We start from the raw sequence: 17966 nt of genomic DNA, 5'->3' as shown, positions 1-17966 counted from the left end.
TATGTTGGCATAGTTAATTGCATCAAATGCTTAAATGTCAGCCATGGCTTTAAGTGTGCGGTCCTGTCAGTGATTTGCTCTACTAGTAATAAAAAAAACTGACATTGAAACCAGTTCCTGCTTGAGCATATATGTATGCGCTTAATTTTACAAGTTTCCTCATTAATGAGCGTTAGAACCTTTGAGGTAATCCAAGCCAGCGGTGCAGAACCAATTTATATTTCAAACTTTTTACTTCATGTTACCTGCTATGTTTATCTCTACTCCCTAGGAGCATTTCCTGTTATTGGATGGTGTGTTTCTGTGGTTTTTAGTTTTATGTAGCATTTTTTTCTTGAATAGCCTAGACCAAGTTGTCACTAACAGCCAGTGTGAGTTTAGGGTCTGGATTTATCCTCATGACTTTGCAAAAGAGCTCTGGAGTTGTGGCAGAAGGCAATGCAAGTTACTCACACTGCTTGTCATTGGGTCATAAAGGTGTTCAGGTTACATGATCATCCAGTGCTTGGCCTCTCTGAAGAACGCACAGCCAATGACCACATATATTCCAATTGCTACGGGAAACTGATTGAAGGAGGTAAACAGCTGTTGAAATATGGACTGCACCAAAGGAAATAATTTAGAATGTTTACAGGTGAGAGAAATGTATATGTGTGTGTGTGTGTGTGTGTGTGTGTAGATGCATATGTATGTGTGGGGAGTGCATGTGTTTGTGAGATGAAGTGATGAAGACAAAGGAGAAGGCAAAAAATAAACGAGATTAAAAAGCTGAATATGAATGAAATGAAGTGGGAGATTTGCAGATAGAGAAGATTAAAAAAAAAGAAAGATGAGAAGCTTAAGGAAAAAGAAAGATGAGGGGAAAAATATGAGCAAAAAAATAATGCAGAGGGAAGGAATGCAGAGTAAAGCGATATGAAGAGGATAACAGTAGTGACTGAGACACTCAGAAGAACACTCCTTCTGCCATAGATTTTTGTAGTGTTTAATACACAATCTGCTATTTCCAGATTTTTTTTTCAGAATTCCTTATTTTCAGAAGAGACAGTATAGTATCAATTCTAAGTATTCAAAACAATATCATTGTTGTTTCTCATGTCAATATAATTCTTGTTACTCATTTAACTGACACTGAATACAATAAAATACATTTCTGAATAAAATTAGTGCTAACACTTGCAATGGCGATAGTTCTGTCTTGTTTAAGATGTATGTATTTGTGTGTGTGATATATTTAGATACGGTAACAGAAAACACACATGGAATACCCACATATGGGTAAGGTGGCCTGCTGTGCCATTCTAGTTCACATGCTTTAGGACACAACCTTCATTTCAAAGGCCGCGTCTCTTTTGAAGTATTCATAGTTATGCTTCTTTGGTCACTCTCTTTTTCATCCTTTTCAACACACTTAAAGCCTAGGGACAGGTAACAATATTTTCCTATTACTTTCCTAGCAGTTCCAAGAGATGAGGTCAGACAGCAGCCTTAAGGTGCCACCATTATGTGGCACAAAAATAGTAGAAAAGACCACAAAAACGTCTTTATTATTAATGAACAAGGACCACTTAAATAGACAAGTGTTTATTGTCCTGAAACAGCAAAAATCATTTCACAGTTCCAACTCATTACAAATATGTTCTGACATCAAAACTCTCTGATAATATAAAAATGATTACACACTCCGATTTTGATTCATTATTATTTCCAACCTCAGAACTACTGCAATGCACATCAGATTTCTTTTGTTCTGTAATTGACATTATGTATGGGTCATCAGTGTCTCTATCCATTCTCTTTTATAATAGAGGTATATCTCATAAGAGAACTTTCAAAGCATTCTTAGTGAAGGGCAAAGACAAAACGTGGGTCAGACAAGGGTTGTGAAGCAGGCCCCTGCAGTCCCTGCAGGTCAGAGGGGCCTCCAACCCTTCAGAGGCTCCCTAATGATTTAAGGGGGGTTTTGAGCCCAGGCCAATGAATATCTTTGAGATTGGGGAAACTTAGAGGCCCTTCATCACATTCTGCAAAGGGGCCCCATTATTCTGCGGTACGCCACTGAGGTCAGGGGTCGATATATGCCACTTTCGACTTCTTCAGCTGTGCTGGATTTCTTTGGGCTTGCACAGGGCTCAGAATCAAAAGCCGTTATTCCAAAAATATTCCTACAGTTTCGGCATTAAAGAAGGTGAATTGTCAAGTTTAAAAATATTGGGTCATATGAGGCATACTTGAAAAGAAAGTTTGTGCTTACTTTCAAAGCACATCGCAGTGATTTAAAAAACTGAAATACAGTTTGTGTGAACAGTTACAAAACGTATAACATACTCATACACAAGAGCCTAGCATGCTTCTAGAAAAACATAAATCATAAATCAAAAACAATGGGGTCTACACTAAGTTACAGATAATGACTTGGGGGGTGGTTATCTACGACCAGTGAGTAAACACCCTGTTTACGCATTGTTTGGAATATCGAGTAGTTAGTGATATTGGGAAATAGTTACAGCTACGATTACAGCTATGATGCACCACTTTGCTTTCTCCCCCCCTAACGTCACCATAGTAGCACCATATTTACAATATGGTGCACCATGATGCACGTTTAGCACACTAGCGGTAATATTTCTGGTGCGATTGTGGCGCATTGTGGACTATCGCCAAAAATGATGGCACTATCCCAGCAATACGTGAGGAGGTCCATCAGAAACAATGGGAGCATCACTTTAATGCCTACCTGGAGCAGGAGTTAAAAATGGAGGGAAAAATGTCGCAGTGGAATCTCATAAATTTCACTGCGCCATATTTCCTGGCCTCCTAACTGGGGAACGCCCCCCCCTTACATACATTATGCCTGACACAGGCATAATGTGGCGCAAGGGATTACAAAGTGGTGCAATGCTTGCATTGCCCCACTTTGTAAAACTGTTGCGGGGAAAAGGTCTCCTTAACGCCACCTTATCGTAAAAAAAAATTACACTAGGGCGGTGCAAGGAGGCGCTAGGAGCTTGTAAATATAACCATTAATGCATCCGATAATTATCGGATCCGTTAAATAACTCAACCATCCTTAGATTTCGGCAGGTCAAACCTCCCAAAAATTAACAAGGGAACCAAAATTCCACAACAACTTGGACTAGGTGGTGTTTATCGCACCCAATAAATAAGGAACCTCGTGGTTTCGTTATATACCATGTGCAATAAACACCACCTATACTGGTAATCAGGCCCATAGTTTTATCACCCAGCTGTCCTTTACTGGTGAAGAATGAATCTGACATCAGCGTAGTGGTGCCACCTACAAACTGTCAGTCACTTATTGCAGTATATACAGTGTCTTAATAAATGGAAGCCTGGCCGTGAATTCCAATTAACTGGCCTATTCATGTTTGCTCCGCATTGATGTACCATGTGGTTGCGGCTTCACATTCAAACTTTTCCAGCACACTTACAGAAAATCAAGATATGGGCTGAGCCTGAGTGAAAACTTCTCATTTGAAAATAAATTAGGGATGATGATTACAGGTAAAACCCACTTAATGCAACCTAAATCACAGAAATTGGATCTGGTCGCCCTCATTTCAAGTTTTGAGCCAGATGTGAAGCTGGCAGAGAAGTGTCATTATGCAAATTCTGCACATTTTCATCAAATGAATTTCTTTTCTGGTGTGTATTTCTGCGGCAACGTATTGTTGAGGATTTAAAAAAACAAAAACGATTTCAGAAAGGTCCGTATACCGCAATTTCGAACTGTTACACGTTTTGTACGTGCTCTGTAGTTCAAGATAAACGTAATTGAATTTTGCGTGAAACTCCATGCCAGAATTAAGTCGTATTTTTTTGCACCCTCAATGTTAAAAAATGAAAAAGATCATAACATGAACTTTTTATTTGTCTTTTCTATTTGTTTCTCTTTATTTCGTCAAAGATTCATGGCCCAGTGAGCCACTTCCTGAAACATTCCCTATCTCCCAAGTGAATCTGTAAATGTTGATAAACGCATGTTAAGTACACTGATACAACGACCTGCTTTGATTTTTATTTCAATGGGTAAAGTTTACTTTGAGGTAATGCGCATTGACTGAGGCTCTAAGCTCAAAAACCTTGCAATTTTCAAGTTGGTCTATGAATGCCCGTGTTGAACTGCCTTGCACATGTGCACGTTACTGTTCTGTAGAAATCATGTATGCTCAGGACCCAAGTGACACTTTGCCAGAGTGTGCACGTCGAGCTTACTTACGGAACAGAAATTCTACGGTTTTTAAGTGCCAGTTTTGAGCAAAAACAAAGGGCCAGATTTTTTATTTTTTTTCACACAGCGCGGCAGTAACAAAATTGCAGTGATGTGCTGCTTGAAAGGGACAGAGCACAACAGCCACCAAATATACTAAGATATGGCACTGCACCCCTCCCCCCTCCATTCCCTATTCTGGAACTCGTTAGGCTGTCTTGCACTGAAGAACACACCCTTCCACTTGCAAAGTGGTAAAAGGGTGTTTGTATGGGTGATGCTATGCATAAATGTGTGTCAAAACCCATGGGTGGTTGTATGGGAATGTCCATAAAACACCCATGGTATGCCCCCTTAGTGCAAAGTAGCATAAATCACTACTTTTTGATACTCTGGGGCTACTTCCCAGCACAATAAATGTTTTGCATTGGAGTGTAAATCCCCAATCAACAGTTCGTGTGGTTTTGCACCACAATTGTGATGCAAATTAGCACAAATTGTTCATAATTTGTCCCAAATTAATTTGCGCTTAGTACACATAAATCCTATTTGCCTACACCTTGATGCTTAATTCATTTTTGGACATATTGTACAATTTTGGACATTGCAGCAGAAGAACACAAAAATCTTCTGCTGGGCAAGAACAGCAGCGCAAAAAAACCTAACAGCAATTTAGATGTGATTCTTGAGCTAGTATATCTGATTATGAAAATGCAGCTCTATGACGTGGACTCTATTAAAGCAGACAAACAATGTGAGTTCAAATCAAAGAAAAAAATTACTTTAACATTCAAGACACATTTTGTTTTGACTGAAAACCAATTCGTCCATGAGCCTGGCAGGATTTTGCCATGGAAACAAATAGCAGAAAATAAAAGATAAAAAACATCGAATAAAAGATAAGCATTAAAAGAAACAACAATAAAGAGGATTTTTTTAGGTTTATAGGAGATAGCCTATATAATAATGGTGCAATGAAAAATAGGGACCGCAGGGCCTTGTTTTGAGTTTGGGAGCTAGATATTCTGTCACAAATGTAACGGATATCCCATCCACCCTATTAAAATGCATTAAGATGAAATGCACTTGTAATAATATGGACTGGATATCCGTCATGTTTGAGGCACAGGATGGTACTGCCAAAGTCTATATCAGGACGACAGTCTTTAAACCGTGTTGTGTGATAAAACACGTCCATGGCAAGTTAATCCTGTGAGCAGGGCACTGGAACTATGCAGCAGGAGAGGGCCAAATTATGTGTCAAGGATGAGTAAACTATGCGGCAAGAAAATGCAAATTATGCGGCATAATGCAGCACATTTTGTAATAGTATTATTTCATTACTGCATCATTTTTAAACTTGGTAACACTGTATGGGCATTGGTTGTACCTTATTACTACCAGTTAAACACCCAAATATAGCAGTAAGCACAAGAAAGGTGACTAGTCTAGTTTTTTAAAAGGCCTTCCACTGTGCAGCAACTTGTGTTGCTGTATTTTTAGTAACATTTGAATCGTTTAAGCTAGAAACAATTTTTGTGGCGAAAATCTACAGATATTGCCACAGATGATGGACTATGTGGGAAATGTTGAAAATCTGTAATTATGCGAAAATCGCCACAGCCGCATAATTCCAGTAATCCTGCCTATAAGATTCATATAAGAGGAACGTAATGCCTACGCAGTTCTTAAAGAGCAACTCAACCATCTTGCCCAACTGCAAGCAATTCATACCACAATGATATTTATTCGCAAATCTTGACGTAAAGTGCAGCAAGTCCTTGTAAGCTTTAGTTTTTCATTAGTTTTGTGAGAAATTGCATAACAATATAACCTTCGTTTTCACGAAATAGCCCAAATACACCTGTGGTATTATTATATTGAACAGTGGAGAATTTTTAGGAGGCCTCGTGCATGCGTCGGAAAGATCACATAAAAATAAACATGTGTTGGGATATATAAAAAAAAGCATTTAAAAACTTTTTCATTAACATAAGGTTTCATGCATAAAGGCACATACACATACACACACATTCAATGGCAATTTTGGAATGGGTTCCTACCACAGATGGCTGTTGACATCATGGCACAGGTGCACAAGTGGGTCATGATGCCTGTGAAGCTATATATCCCTGGTAGTGGTACTGCAGTATGACATCTTTGGCCATTTTTAAAAATGCTCATAAAAAAAGAATTAACTTATTTCCCTGAATTCAAGCAAGTTTAGCAGTGGAAGGATACAAGCTATCAATCAGAACACTGTGAGACTGAAATGCTCCTGGGCTGGAAATAAATATGAATAAGGAGAAATACAGAGGAAAGTTATTGAATGAAGTTAAGGGAAGGGAAATAGACAACAACACCATCTAATCATGAGCAAGGGGCTGACCCAAAGCCTAAAATATGTATATTGGAAACAATAGTTCTTGCCAATAGATAGTTATAGCTATCTATAGTAGAGAGGTAAAGATAAATTGATTTGAGGGACAGGCTTCATTGCTGTGGAATTCAGCTTTAAAAACTAGTTTCTGTGAATTTTTAATTGATACCAAGATGTTTTTCGCTTGTTGATGGGGTTGAGAGGATGTGCTTTGTATGATGTGAAACACTCTTTTCACACTTCCCATTCTCTTTTATACGTATAGCTAACAATGCATTTTGTAACGTTCTTTTGCATTAATTCACCAATCAGTGAAAGTAGAAATCACGAAAACTATTAAAAACAGAAATATTCATACCTTATATTTTAACAATGTTGAGATGTAGTTGTCTCTTTTGAAACCATATTACATAGGGCTTTTCAGGCCCCCAGTTTGAGTATGCATCAGCAGACAATGGTCTGTTCCCAGTTCCCACTCTCAAGCCTTGCATTGCATCATTCTACAAAGAGTGCAGCCCATCGGGCAGAGCACAACAGTGTACACTGGCATGAACACATAGCGGAGAAGAATGTCAAGGAACAACAGGTTTTCCCTCTTGTCTTTGAGAATATACCGCATCCATCCAAAGACAGAATTGTGGGTTCACTCATGCGTATCCCCTGAGTGGTTACAGTAAGTGAACCCCGGCCCTGCTATTGGAATAGACAAGACACCCCTCTTGGAGGTGTGCAATTTCCGATTGCAACTCCAGCTGTAGATGCCCCAAAGAATCCAGCACCCTTCCCGTCACTTCCTACAGGCCCTCAGGCAGAATTCTTAATGCCTAGTCTCCTCATGGGCATTAGACATTGCGCACGCCTACCTCAGGGTTCTTTTTGCCTTCAGTGGGGCGTGTTCATGTTTGACATAGGATGCGGCATTTATAAGGGGTATGCCCACATGTAATTAAGGGAATGTCTCATTATGATTTTGCAAATGTTAACTCTGTCTTCACTCAATCAGAATTATCGAATGTTTGTGAGCAGTAATTCTGGAACTGAACGTTTCTACAGCCACAGTGTTTTCCACATATTTACAGATTTGCTCGATTTTGCATACAGATTTAAAATGTATTTTTCTATTTCAAAATACAAAATGTTACTATTAAGCTCTACACATGGTATCAGGTAGTGGCAGGCTGTTTGCAAAGGGTTGCTATATCTTGGTGCTGTGTCACTACTGAGGTGAACCTTTTGCTCAGTGTCCCAATGTGGGTTAAAATGCAAAAAGAGCGCAATTTTACTGTGGCAGTATGTGCCACACTATGCTCCATAAGTTTTCTTTTTGCTTTTGCATATTTAATCATCCCTGCTGATAAATTGGTTCTCCATTGTAGCATAATTTCATGGCCCCAGGCTCTTGTGGGCAAATATACGTGCTTTTACACTATGTACTAAAATACCGGGAAACACAAAACCGAGCACTATTTACAACTGGGCTCCATGCACACATAGCAATCTTTAGTATCTAGTAAGCATGCACATGATATAAGTAACCTCAAACCCTCCATGACTTCAGTAGCAATGCCTGGCGTGTGAATAGTGAAGGAATTCAGCAGAAGAAGTGGTGTTATTTCCTGTTATATAAAACTGTTGCTCTCCTTGACACAACTACACAGCATACACGTTAAACAGATTGTCTTTTTTTTTCAGATCTTGCTTTCTCTGAAGATCTCAGTAGAAGCATAGATGTGCTGCAATGGTTACATAAATCACTACAGCAGACCTGGAGAAAGTTGTTAAATTCAATTTTCATACATCTTGTGTTGGGAAGAATTGAAGCCAAGAACGCAGCATGAGTTATATCATGAAACTTCACAGGCACTTTCAAAGGACCATTTTCCTGCTTGCCACCTTTTGTATGGTGAGCATTGTTATCTCTGCGTACTATTTATACAATGGATACAAACAGGACAATGAGATTTCTGAGGTTTCGTCAGAGGTGGATTGCGGAGATCTCCCGCTCTTGCCCTATAGACTAATAGATATCCACACAGTAAATCCAGCTGCTGTGTTTAGAACCGATCCTGTTGTGCTGGTGTTTGTAGAGAGCCAATACTCACAGCTTGGCCAAGATATCATAGCAATTCTAGAGTCCAGCCGGTTCCAGTACCATACAGAGATTGCATCTGGCAAAGGTGATCTACTTGGCCTGACCGAAAAGCACAGAGGAAGATATGCACTCATTATCTTTGAAAATATGCAAAAGTATGCCAATATGGATTCCTGGAACAAAGAACTCTTGGACAAATACTGCCTACAGTTTGGTGTAGGTGTTATGGGATTTCACAAGACAAGTGAGAGCAGCGTTCAGGGCTCACAACTGAAGGGCTTTTCGCTTTCTCTGTACAGCAATGTGGGTGTCAAGAACTGCTGCATTAACCCTCAGTCCCCGTTGCTTCATATTACCAAATCCTCCAATCTGGACAGGAGCTCATTACCCGGCAATGACTGGACAGTTTACCAGATTAATCATTCAGCATATCAACCGGTGGTATTTGCAAAAGTAAAGCCCTCAGAAAACCTTCAGCTTCCCATCCCTAAAGCTGCCATCCATGCCACTGTCATTCATGATGTTGGGCTCCAGGATGGGATTCAGCGGGTACTTTTTGGAAACAACTTAAACTTTTGGTTGCACAAGCTGATATTTATCGATGCCATCTCTTTCTTGACAAGGAGAAGGCTCACATTGGCGCTTGATCGATACATGCTGGTGGACATTGATGACATCTTTGTAGGCAAGGAGGGAACAAGAATGAATGTCAATGATGTTAAGGTAAGTGCCACCTTTGTCTGCAGTGCCAAAGAGCTAATGATATTTTAGATTACGTTTTGAAATCCAACAGGAGAGGAAAAGCAAATGCTAGGAAAATAGTAAGGCCAACTGGGAGATTTTAGGAATTTTAAATGAGGTACAGCTTGGAAAGTAGATGTTACAAAGTGACTGAATGCTTATATTATACTTCACAGTATTATCAAAAATGTCCACAGGTATGAATTATGTTTGGATGTACAATTTCAATAAAATAAGATGAATTTATGTTTTTTAATGTAATGTCTTGGTATGGTGAAGTCATATGCTGTGCAATCTTAGTGTGCCATCCTCTGTGTCATCATGTACGTCTGCAATACTGAATTGTAAGGGTTCTATGGTTTAAATTTGTTAGCATGACCCCATTCTTAGAAGGCATATATTAATGATGTAAACTTCCTCAACAGCCTGGTCCTGCACTCAGTCCCCTATGCCAAACCCCAGCAGTGAATTTCTTTCTGCTATGCACCACAGGGGTTCACTACAGGACGAGGCCTGTAATAAGTCCCTGAGCACAACCTCCAGTGTCACACAGCTGCCTCTGGAGCCACGCTTTAGCCATGTGCATCAAGGGCTGGCTACAGTGCATGGGCTTAGACCATACACTCTGCACAATTCATCATGAAGCTAATTCTGCTGTGCTTACCAACCTGTCAGACTGCAAGTTCCCAATGTATGAGGGAAATGCCTTTGCCGGTGTGCAGTGGGTGTTGGTTAAAGGGCCTGGTCTATGCGTAAGCCATGCACCTAATCTCTCCAACAGGCCACCCCTATGCACTTGCTTAATCTCTATGCTAGGGTTGTTGACCTCAGTGCCAGCCATGTGACTTGGCCCACCACCCATTTACAAATATGCAATCCACACTGTAGCCCAATGCCTAACAAAGTATGTGGGCATTGCCACTGCACATTACCTACAAACAAGTCCAGCAGGTTCTTGCTTCAAGGATTGACCTATGGCTTGTGCCTATGTTCTGCGCTTTTCTTCTACAGGATTTAAGATCTGCAGCCAAAAAGTATTTTATAAAAGTACATTGTTAAGACAAATGTGGATTTGCCTATTGATTTCTGAATACATAGACCAAGATCAGGTTGCCTGACTCCAAACCAAAATGTCAGCCTGTAGGATCCACATATATGTATGAAGACAAATTCCACCAAAACGTGTTTTTTTCTGACACTGTCCTACAACCTCCCTATGGTCAGAACATTCTCACCCTTCCCCTTGAATCCCCTATTCCTCTTTTTCGAGATGTAGGATTCAATGCCTGGTATCATGTAATGACAGCAGCAACAAATATTTTCAATAGCAAGCAAGCAATCGATTTATACAAATACATGGATCATGCATTGTTTACAGGACAAAAAGTGTAACTTCACTTATTTTTCTCATTTTGGATCCACAAAACCTTTGTGTTTCCAGTTCTGTAAAGCATCCGCAAATTGACAGCCCAGTTATAAAATTGAGTAACAATTTTAAACCCACAGACATATTTCGGAAATTCAGATTTCTCAAACACTGTTGTATAGATTTACACCAAACCTCGAAAAAACCCACCTCTCAGTAAAGAAAAAGTATCTTACCAAGTTTGGTGTAATTCAGTTTAGCAGTTTTTGCTGTAGTAGGGTGGTGAAATGTCTGCACAAGCATAAAAAAATCTGATTTTTGACCACCATGTAACATCTCTCCCCCAAGCATGCCTGTAGAAATCATAATGGGCCGACATGTGACCACTTCTGCTAATTGTCTGCAATATTTTAGGTAGATTTGTCAACTGGACAAACATTAAAATAATTTGTGATTGTCTTGAGAATGATATTTAATCTCTGATGCTGTTGTTCCCATACTATTTGCCTTATGCTCCAATGCTGATATAGTGAATGTCCAGGTAAATTTGAGGCCAATCAAATGGGATAGTCATGTCTTCATAATATGTTCAGTCTTTTTTATTTTAGTGTCTTTTAATGCTCCGATAGATGCACACTCACTAGATGCTGGGGTTCAAACTCATGCAGTTATCTCTTAAATTAATTGTATTGCATATTTAATCAATTACTATGTAAACCATGACAAACTCAATGTAGCTAGATTGCCACAATCTATCTGCGAGGTATAACTCAAAAGTTGGCTGGCAGTTTTAATCAGCTTACTCACAATCTGCAAGACTCTTGATTACCCACATCACAGGGTACTAATACATTCAGTGACACAATTCACAATGTACTTAATATATCCAAACCCCATTTAGTGCTGACATAGTAAGGACTATTGGGTTGTTGAATAGCCAAACATCTTGAATTTCCTTATCCAAGAAAAAACGTAGAGAAACCTATCAGCACACCAGTTGTTTCTCAATTAGTTCTTCAGCTGTGTAATGCGATGAGGTTTCAAGATTTGAAAGCTCACAGCAAAATGTATCCTTGATCATTGTTTCTTCTTTCAGTATTTCACTTCACATTTGAATTTTCATACAAAAGTTAAAACACTTCTTGTCACCACACTACAAGACGTTCTGTGCTTGTTCCCAGAAAAAACATGGCTATAAGGTAGTGTCTATTTTCAAACGTTGACATGCCCAGTTACTTAAAAGTTGGTAACTAAAGTACCAACAATTATGCTAAATCACTACTGGTGGTTACTTATCAAATTGTATTGAGTTTCTATTATTTCAAATCTCAAAAGGTATATAGTTCTATGTTGAATTTCACTGTGTCTGGTCACTGCAGTAATATAATGGCAACAATCATTACCACCAGTGGTACATAAACTATCACAAAATGTTTGATTATGCACAAAATATCATTGGAAGATACTGGTAATTCTGACTGCCTTACAAAGTTAGACAAAACACCTGGATTGTTTCACTTCAAGTATAGATCACTTTCTTCAAGAACAGCATTAGATCAGTCAGAACAGCAGAATGTCGTATGGGCAGCCAGAGGACATGCTGCCTGAAATCAGAAGCAAAACAGAATCTTTAGTTTTAAGGTAAATGTCATTGGTATCTTGCATTAGAAGACCTGACATTGACTCTTACATGAGGTCATTCAGTGCATATTGAGAAAGAGTGGGGCATCCCTCCAAATATGGAAAATTGTGAATGTAAGCTCTGACAGGATGAACACACCACTTCACACCACAGCTGCTGGGAGCTTCAAACGTTTGCATTCAGCCTTCAGCATCACTTTCAAGGTGACGATGCTCAAATTTAATATAAGGCACACATTGTGAAGTACCAAATTCATTGAGAAAATGACTGTAATTGCTAAATTAAGGGTTTCTTTTTGATGCATGATCTGATAAGGCCACCCTATGTCAAGCTCCCTCTGAGCATCAAGTTGAATGACAAGCATATAACAAATATGTGTTTCATTTTTAACCCCAGTTGCATCATGAGTAATGGTAATATATGAATACAATTGTGTTCTTATGATGTATGCATTTGTGATACCTCCAGGTTTCAGGAAAAGCAGTTGGCTTATGAGTTGAAAACATTGAGGCTGCCCAGGAAATACATCTAGAAAATATCCACAGTTAGTCACAGGGCAAAGAGTGTTATTTTAGTAGTAGACTGTCTACAAGGCTGTTGGGGCCTGACTTAAAGCTTGGAAGACAGTTTGCTCCTCCACAAAGGTAACTTATTACAAGTATTTTAAATCCTATGGCCTTGTAATAATGCAGAAAGGATATCTCAAACTAGACCTAATTCCCCTAAGATATTATTTGTATTGCGTTTATCACAGACAGGGCCACTGGAATTTTGCACCATGGGAGGACCTAATTGGGTGGTAATGTTTAGTAACTTACGTTTCAAGAAAAGGCAAATTATGCAGCCTAATGCAGCACATTTTGTGATTGTCTTACCTCATTATTTTGTAGTTTTCACAGTTGTTAACACTATTTGAACAAATGGTTCACCTTATTAGCTCTAGTTTGACAGAGAAAGCAACAGAAAGCGGACCAAGGAACCTCCCCGAAGGGCTTTCCACTGTGTCAGCACATATTGCCTCGTTTTTATTGATTTTTGATCCGTTTGTGAATGAAACAAACTTTTTGGTTAAAATCTGCAGATAATGCAGCAGATGAGAGATTATTTGGCAAATGCATCAAATTCATATTCATACAGAAAATGTCGCAGCCGCATAATTGCATAATTGCAGTGGTCCAGATCATAGGCTAGAGGCAAAAAAAGTCCCCGTTTGTCTTCTAAATTTGCTTCTGTGGTTGAACCAAGAGCAGATCCATTTGAAGCGGAATTTTTTGAGTAAACACACTGTACAACGCTAGGGCTTTTCATCCACTTTATTTGATGGGTGTTTCTTAAACAAAATAAAATGTAAAATGTGCTAGCTAGATGCAGATCACATCTATATGTCAAAAATCGATAGATATGTTTTGGGTACGAGCAGAGAGGTGGCAACCTCAGCTTCCTGGGGCATAGATTTCTGTATGCTTTTTCTGCATTTCTGCCTTGGAGTTTATCTGCAAATGTATTATGTTGAGTTCAGATATTTTTGGTTGACCCGATGATAAACATTTTTTAATGTGCTTAGTTGCTTAACGAGAGAGATGGAAGAGACTTACATTTTAGATAAAAAATACCGGAATTATGTAAAATGAGGTCACTTTTTAATGCTTCCAAAAGAAGCTCAAATCCATACCCTCAAAGATTTAGAAATCACAATTATTTAGATGCAGTTGTTTCGCGAAACAGCTAGATCTGAAAAGAGGCGACTTTCAGATGCCTAATCTATTTACGCTTAATGCATTTTATTAACCACGCTGATGGCCCTGTCAGATGCAATGCATCTCCATTAGTACTAATACCAAAGGAATTCTGCCGCGCTTTGCTGCAGAATGTTAAATTGAATGAATGAGGAAGGAATAATGTCTAGAACCTAAAAAAAGTGTTATCGAAAAGCAGGCTTGTGCAGAAGTACTGTCACATTAGAGTTGAGAAATGGCGCTCCCCATGGTGCTGTGACTGTGAAAGAAACAGAAGGAAAACACAAGCACACAAAAAAAAAACTGAAAAAACGGGTTCCTTTCCTTAAGGATGCTGGATGCAAGTAGCGTTGAAAGAAGCTCCGCTTCTTTTTCACTGACGGCTGACCTCATTTTTCATCAAACAGCACTTAACTCGCAGTGCTCTGCTTGGCTCGTACTCTGCCATTCTGAAGTCAATGGACTCTGTTGTATGTTTATCCTTTCAATATTGCAGAACTCTTTTAAAAAAGGACAGTGGTGCCGTTAAATAGGACGCTTATCCCAGATGCCGACCTGTTTCCGCCAGACTGAAAACGGCCACCACCATTCCGTTTTCTTTCTTGCTTAACACTGCTACACAGTACTAGCTGATGGCACCTGAGGGCCGTAGCTCAGTGGTCGAGCTTACATTTATGTCATGGAACATTAGAGGCATCAACAACCCACACACAGGTAAGCAGGTCTTAGAGTACCTTACGCGCCATGGCATTAAAATCGCATTTCTGCAAGAGACTCATCTCCCCAGTAGCAGTTCTTGACATTATGCAGCCTCTTGGGGCCCTCATCGTTACTTCTCCAGTTATAGCATCTGTTCCCGGGGAGTGTGCATTTTGATACACAAATCCTTTCCTTTTCACCCCACGGCCCACTTTGCAGATGACAACGGTCCATATGTGGCAGTCCTTGGAACCCTGGCCGGTGAGAGCATTCTCCTTCTTAACGTATATGCCCCAATATAGATTATCACAATTTTTTTCCCATTCTGGTAGCCCTATTGGGTCATGTGGATGCTAATCGTATTATCTTAGGGGGAAACCTCAGTCTCCTTCTAGATCCACTACTAGACTAAACATCCCAGACTCCTGGTGATAAACCATGCTCCCTACAGGCTTTCCGTTCCCTTCTGCAAAACCTATACATTGAGGGATGATGGCGACTGCTCCATGCAAACACCGCTGGGTATACCTTTCACTCAGAGCCCCATTACACATGGTCCCGCATAGAATATTGGCTGCTCTCAAGTGCTGCAACCCTGTGGCTGTGGGATGCTGGCCATCTCCCACGCACACTTTCTTACCATTCTCCAGTTCGGATTGTGCTTCGGGTGCCTTATGCTGGGGAGGTGTCACTGGCAATTTCCTTGCAATGCCTTAATAGATGATGCATTTCACACCAAACTCCTCAATTCCACTACTGACTACTTTGAATTAAATAGGGGCTCTGTGTCGACACAAGCTGTTCTTTGGGAGACCTTCAAGGCATACATTTGGGGGATTCCCATCTCCAAATACTTTGGGGTTTTGCATGATGTCAGGAACACACTAGCTCACATAGAAACTGAGCTCCTGGACCTTGAAGACCCACACACCCAGTAACTACATGGTCAACAACTATTGCATTGTCTTACTTTCCTAGACGAATTCAAAGAATTGGCAGAGTGTCAGGTCATTTTTCTTGGCAAATATGTAATGGCCTGGTGGATACTGGGAGGGTGAGTGACCGGGTTGCACCCTGCCATGTCTGCTGCACCTCCTCGTGGCAGTGAATATATCTCAGAACAGCACCAGAACAATGGGACTAGGATTACTGGCAATGCAGCCATCCTGGCTGAACTACTCTGCTATTTCTCCACACTCTATCCTGCATGTGTATATGAGATGGCGCTGGGGTCTCTGACTACCTTTCTGAGATTGCCATGCTATGGTGATCACAGCCCCAACAGCAGTTCCTTAGTAAACCTATCTCTGCTGACAAGATCATACAGGAGATAGACACATTCGTCAATCAAAAGCCCCTGGTTTGGATTGTCTGACAGGTGCCTTTTATAAGACCTACAAGCAGTTACTGGAAATGCTGGCTAAGGGATTGATGACTCAATCGTCCCCCTTATTAGACCAGATTATTCCCCCCTTGCAATCCAGGATGCTCCACATCTCATAATCTGTGTATGATGTTTTCAGTGCTCGACAGGATCCCTTCAAGTGTGCCAGCTGCAGTTGCCCTCCTAGATACAGAGAAGACATTTTCCTCCCTCGAGCAGCCTTTTTTGCTGGCGACGCTGCTTAAATTGGACTCCCCTGTGGATTTATATGACTGGTTCAGTTACTATACATGCAGCCACTGGCGCGTATTTGTGCTAATGGCTCCCTCACTGATACTTTAGAGATTACAAGGGGAACCAGACAGGGTTGTTCCTTATCACCTCTTCTCTTTATCATTGGCATAGACCCGCTGGTTCATCACCTCCAAGAAATACACCTCCACAGTGACATACAGTTCCAACCGGTCCTGCTTCTCCTGTCTCTTTATGCTATTGGTCCTGCACCCAGCAGATAATATGGTCCCCTCGTCCATGAATTCACCCAATTTGGTGACTTTTCTGATCTCCGTATCAACTGGAACAAAACAGAAATAGTTCCTCTCACCAATATCTCGGTGCCATTCACTTGTGCCTACCCTCTGAAATTGTGTGATGTCCTGTTTGCTACCTGGACATTTGGCTACACCGGGATAAAGAGCAAATTATCCACCTGAATTATGGCCCTGCTATAGAGAAACTCACAATGCAGACTGAGGGGTGGTGTTGGCTCCTACTGTCTATGGCGGGTCATATTGCCATTATTAAAATCGTTGTTCTTCCCCGATTACTATATTTGTTTCAGAATATTCCGGTCCCTCTTACCAATGCTTTTTTCTCTACACTTAAGACTCTGCTAATCCGACTGGTCGGAGCGGGATGAAGACCTCGAGTGGGCTGGAACACTTTGGTGCTTCCATAATATAAAAGGTGTTTTGGGATCCCACTTTTCCAGCTGTACTACCTTACTGCTCAATGCCACTTTGCCTACCATTGGTTGCATCATGATGCCTGCCTCCCTTGGGCAATACCTGAGCATGACCAGCCTGACCCGATGTCTCTTTCCTCCATCCTCCTTCTGGGTATCCCATTTGACGAAATCGATATACAGACCCTGACCACCACCAGTTAGGCATGGAGGAAGCTCCCCTGACTGCTTTGGGTGCCTCCTCTACTCTCCAGTTCTCCCACTTATCAATAACCAATGGCTAACCCCTACCCAGGTCAAATTGGTTCAACAAACTCTGACACACCATGATCTTCACACATTTGGTGTCCTCTTCCCCATGGCCATGTCCTGTCCCATCAAGATGATATCCAATTTGCAGATGCCTCCCTTCTGGACCATTTTGCCTTATGGTGCTTCCACAGTGCGCTGCGAGCTCAGATCTCCTCTTACCTCTTGCCCCTCATGAGTTCCTCCCCATGACGATGTTGATTACGGACCAGGAAGGCAGATACTTTGTGTCTAAGCTGTACCATACTTGTGTGCCGCTACTACCTTACTGCGATTCAAAACCTAGAGAGGCCTTGGAGCTTGAATTAGACAGATCATTGTCAAATAAAGTATGGCTCTTTTGCTGTAACCAAACTCATATCACCAAATCATAGACACAAACTGCTACACTACAAGTTCTTATGCCTCACCTACTCGTCACC

At 40.6% G+C, this 17966-nt stretch overlaps 1 protein-coding gene across 1 annotated transcript in view; it reads left to right on the top strand.

Annotated features, from left to right (window-relative positions):
- Positions 1-17966, top strand: part of LOC138301701 (bifunctional heparan sulfate N-deacetylase/N-sulfotransferase 3) — a 546324-nt gene that overhangs the window by 14664 nt on the left and 513694 nt on the right. The window contains exon 2 of the mRNA XM_069242218.1: positions 8304-9426. Coding sequence (XP_069098319.1) covers positions 8446-9426 — 981 coding nt within the window. The 5' untranslated portion in view covers positions 8304-8445. The remainder of the gene's footprint in view (positions 1-8303; positions 9427-17966) is intronic.

Source organism: Pleurodeles waltl, chromosome 1_2, assembly GCF_031143425.1.
Source record: "Pleurodeles waltl isolate 20211129_DDA chromosome 1_2, aPleWal1.hap1.20221129, whole genome shotgun sequence".
Lineage (NCBI taxonomy): Eukaryota > Metazoa > Chordata > Amphibia > Caudata > Salamandridae > Pleurodeles > Pleurodeles waltl.
The sequence above is the reverse complement of the archived record's forward strand: the minus strand, read 5'-3'. Positions and strand labels throughout refer to the sequence as shown.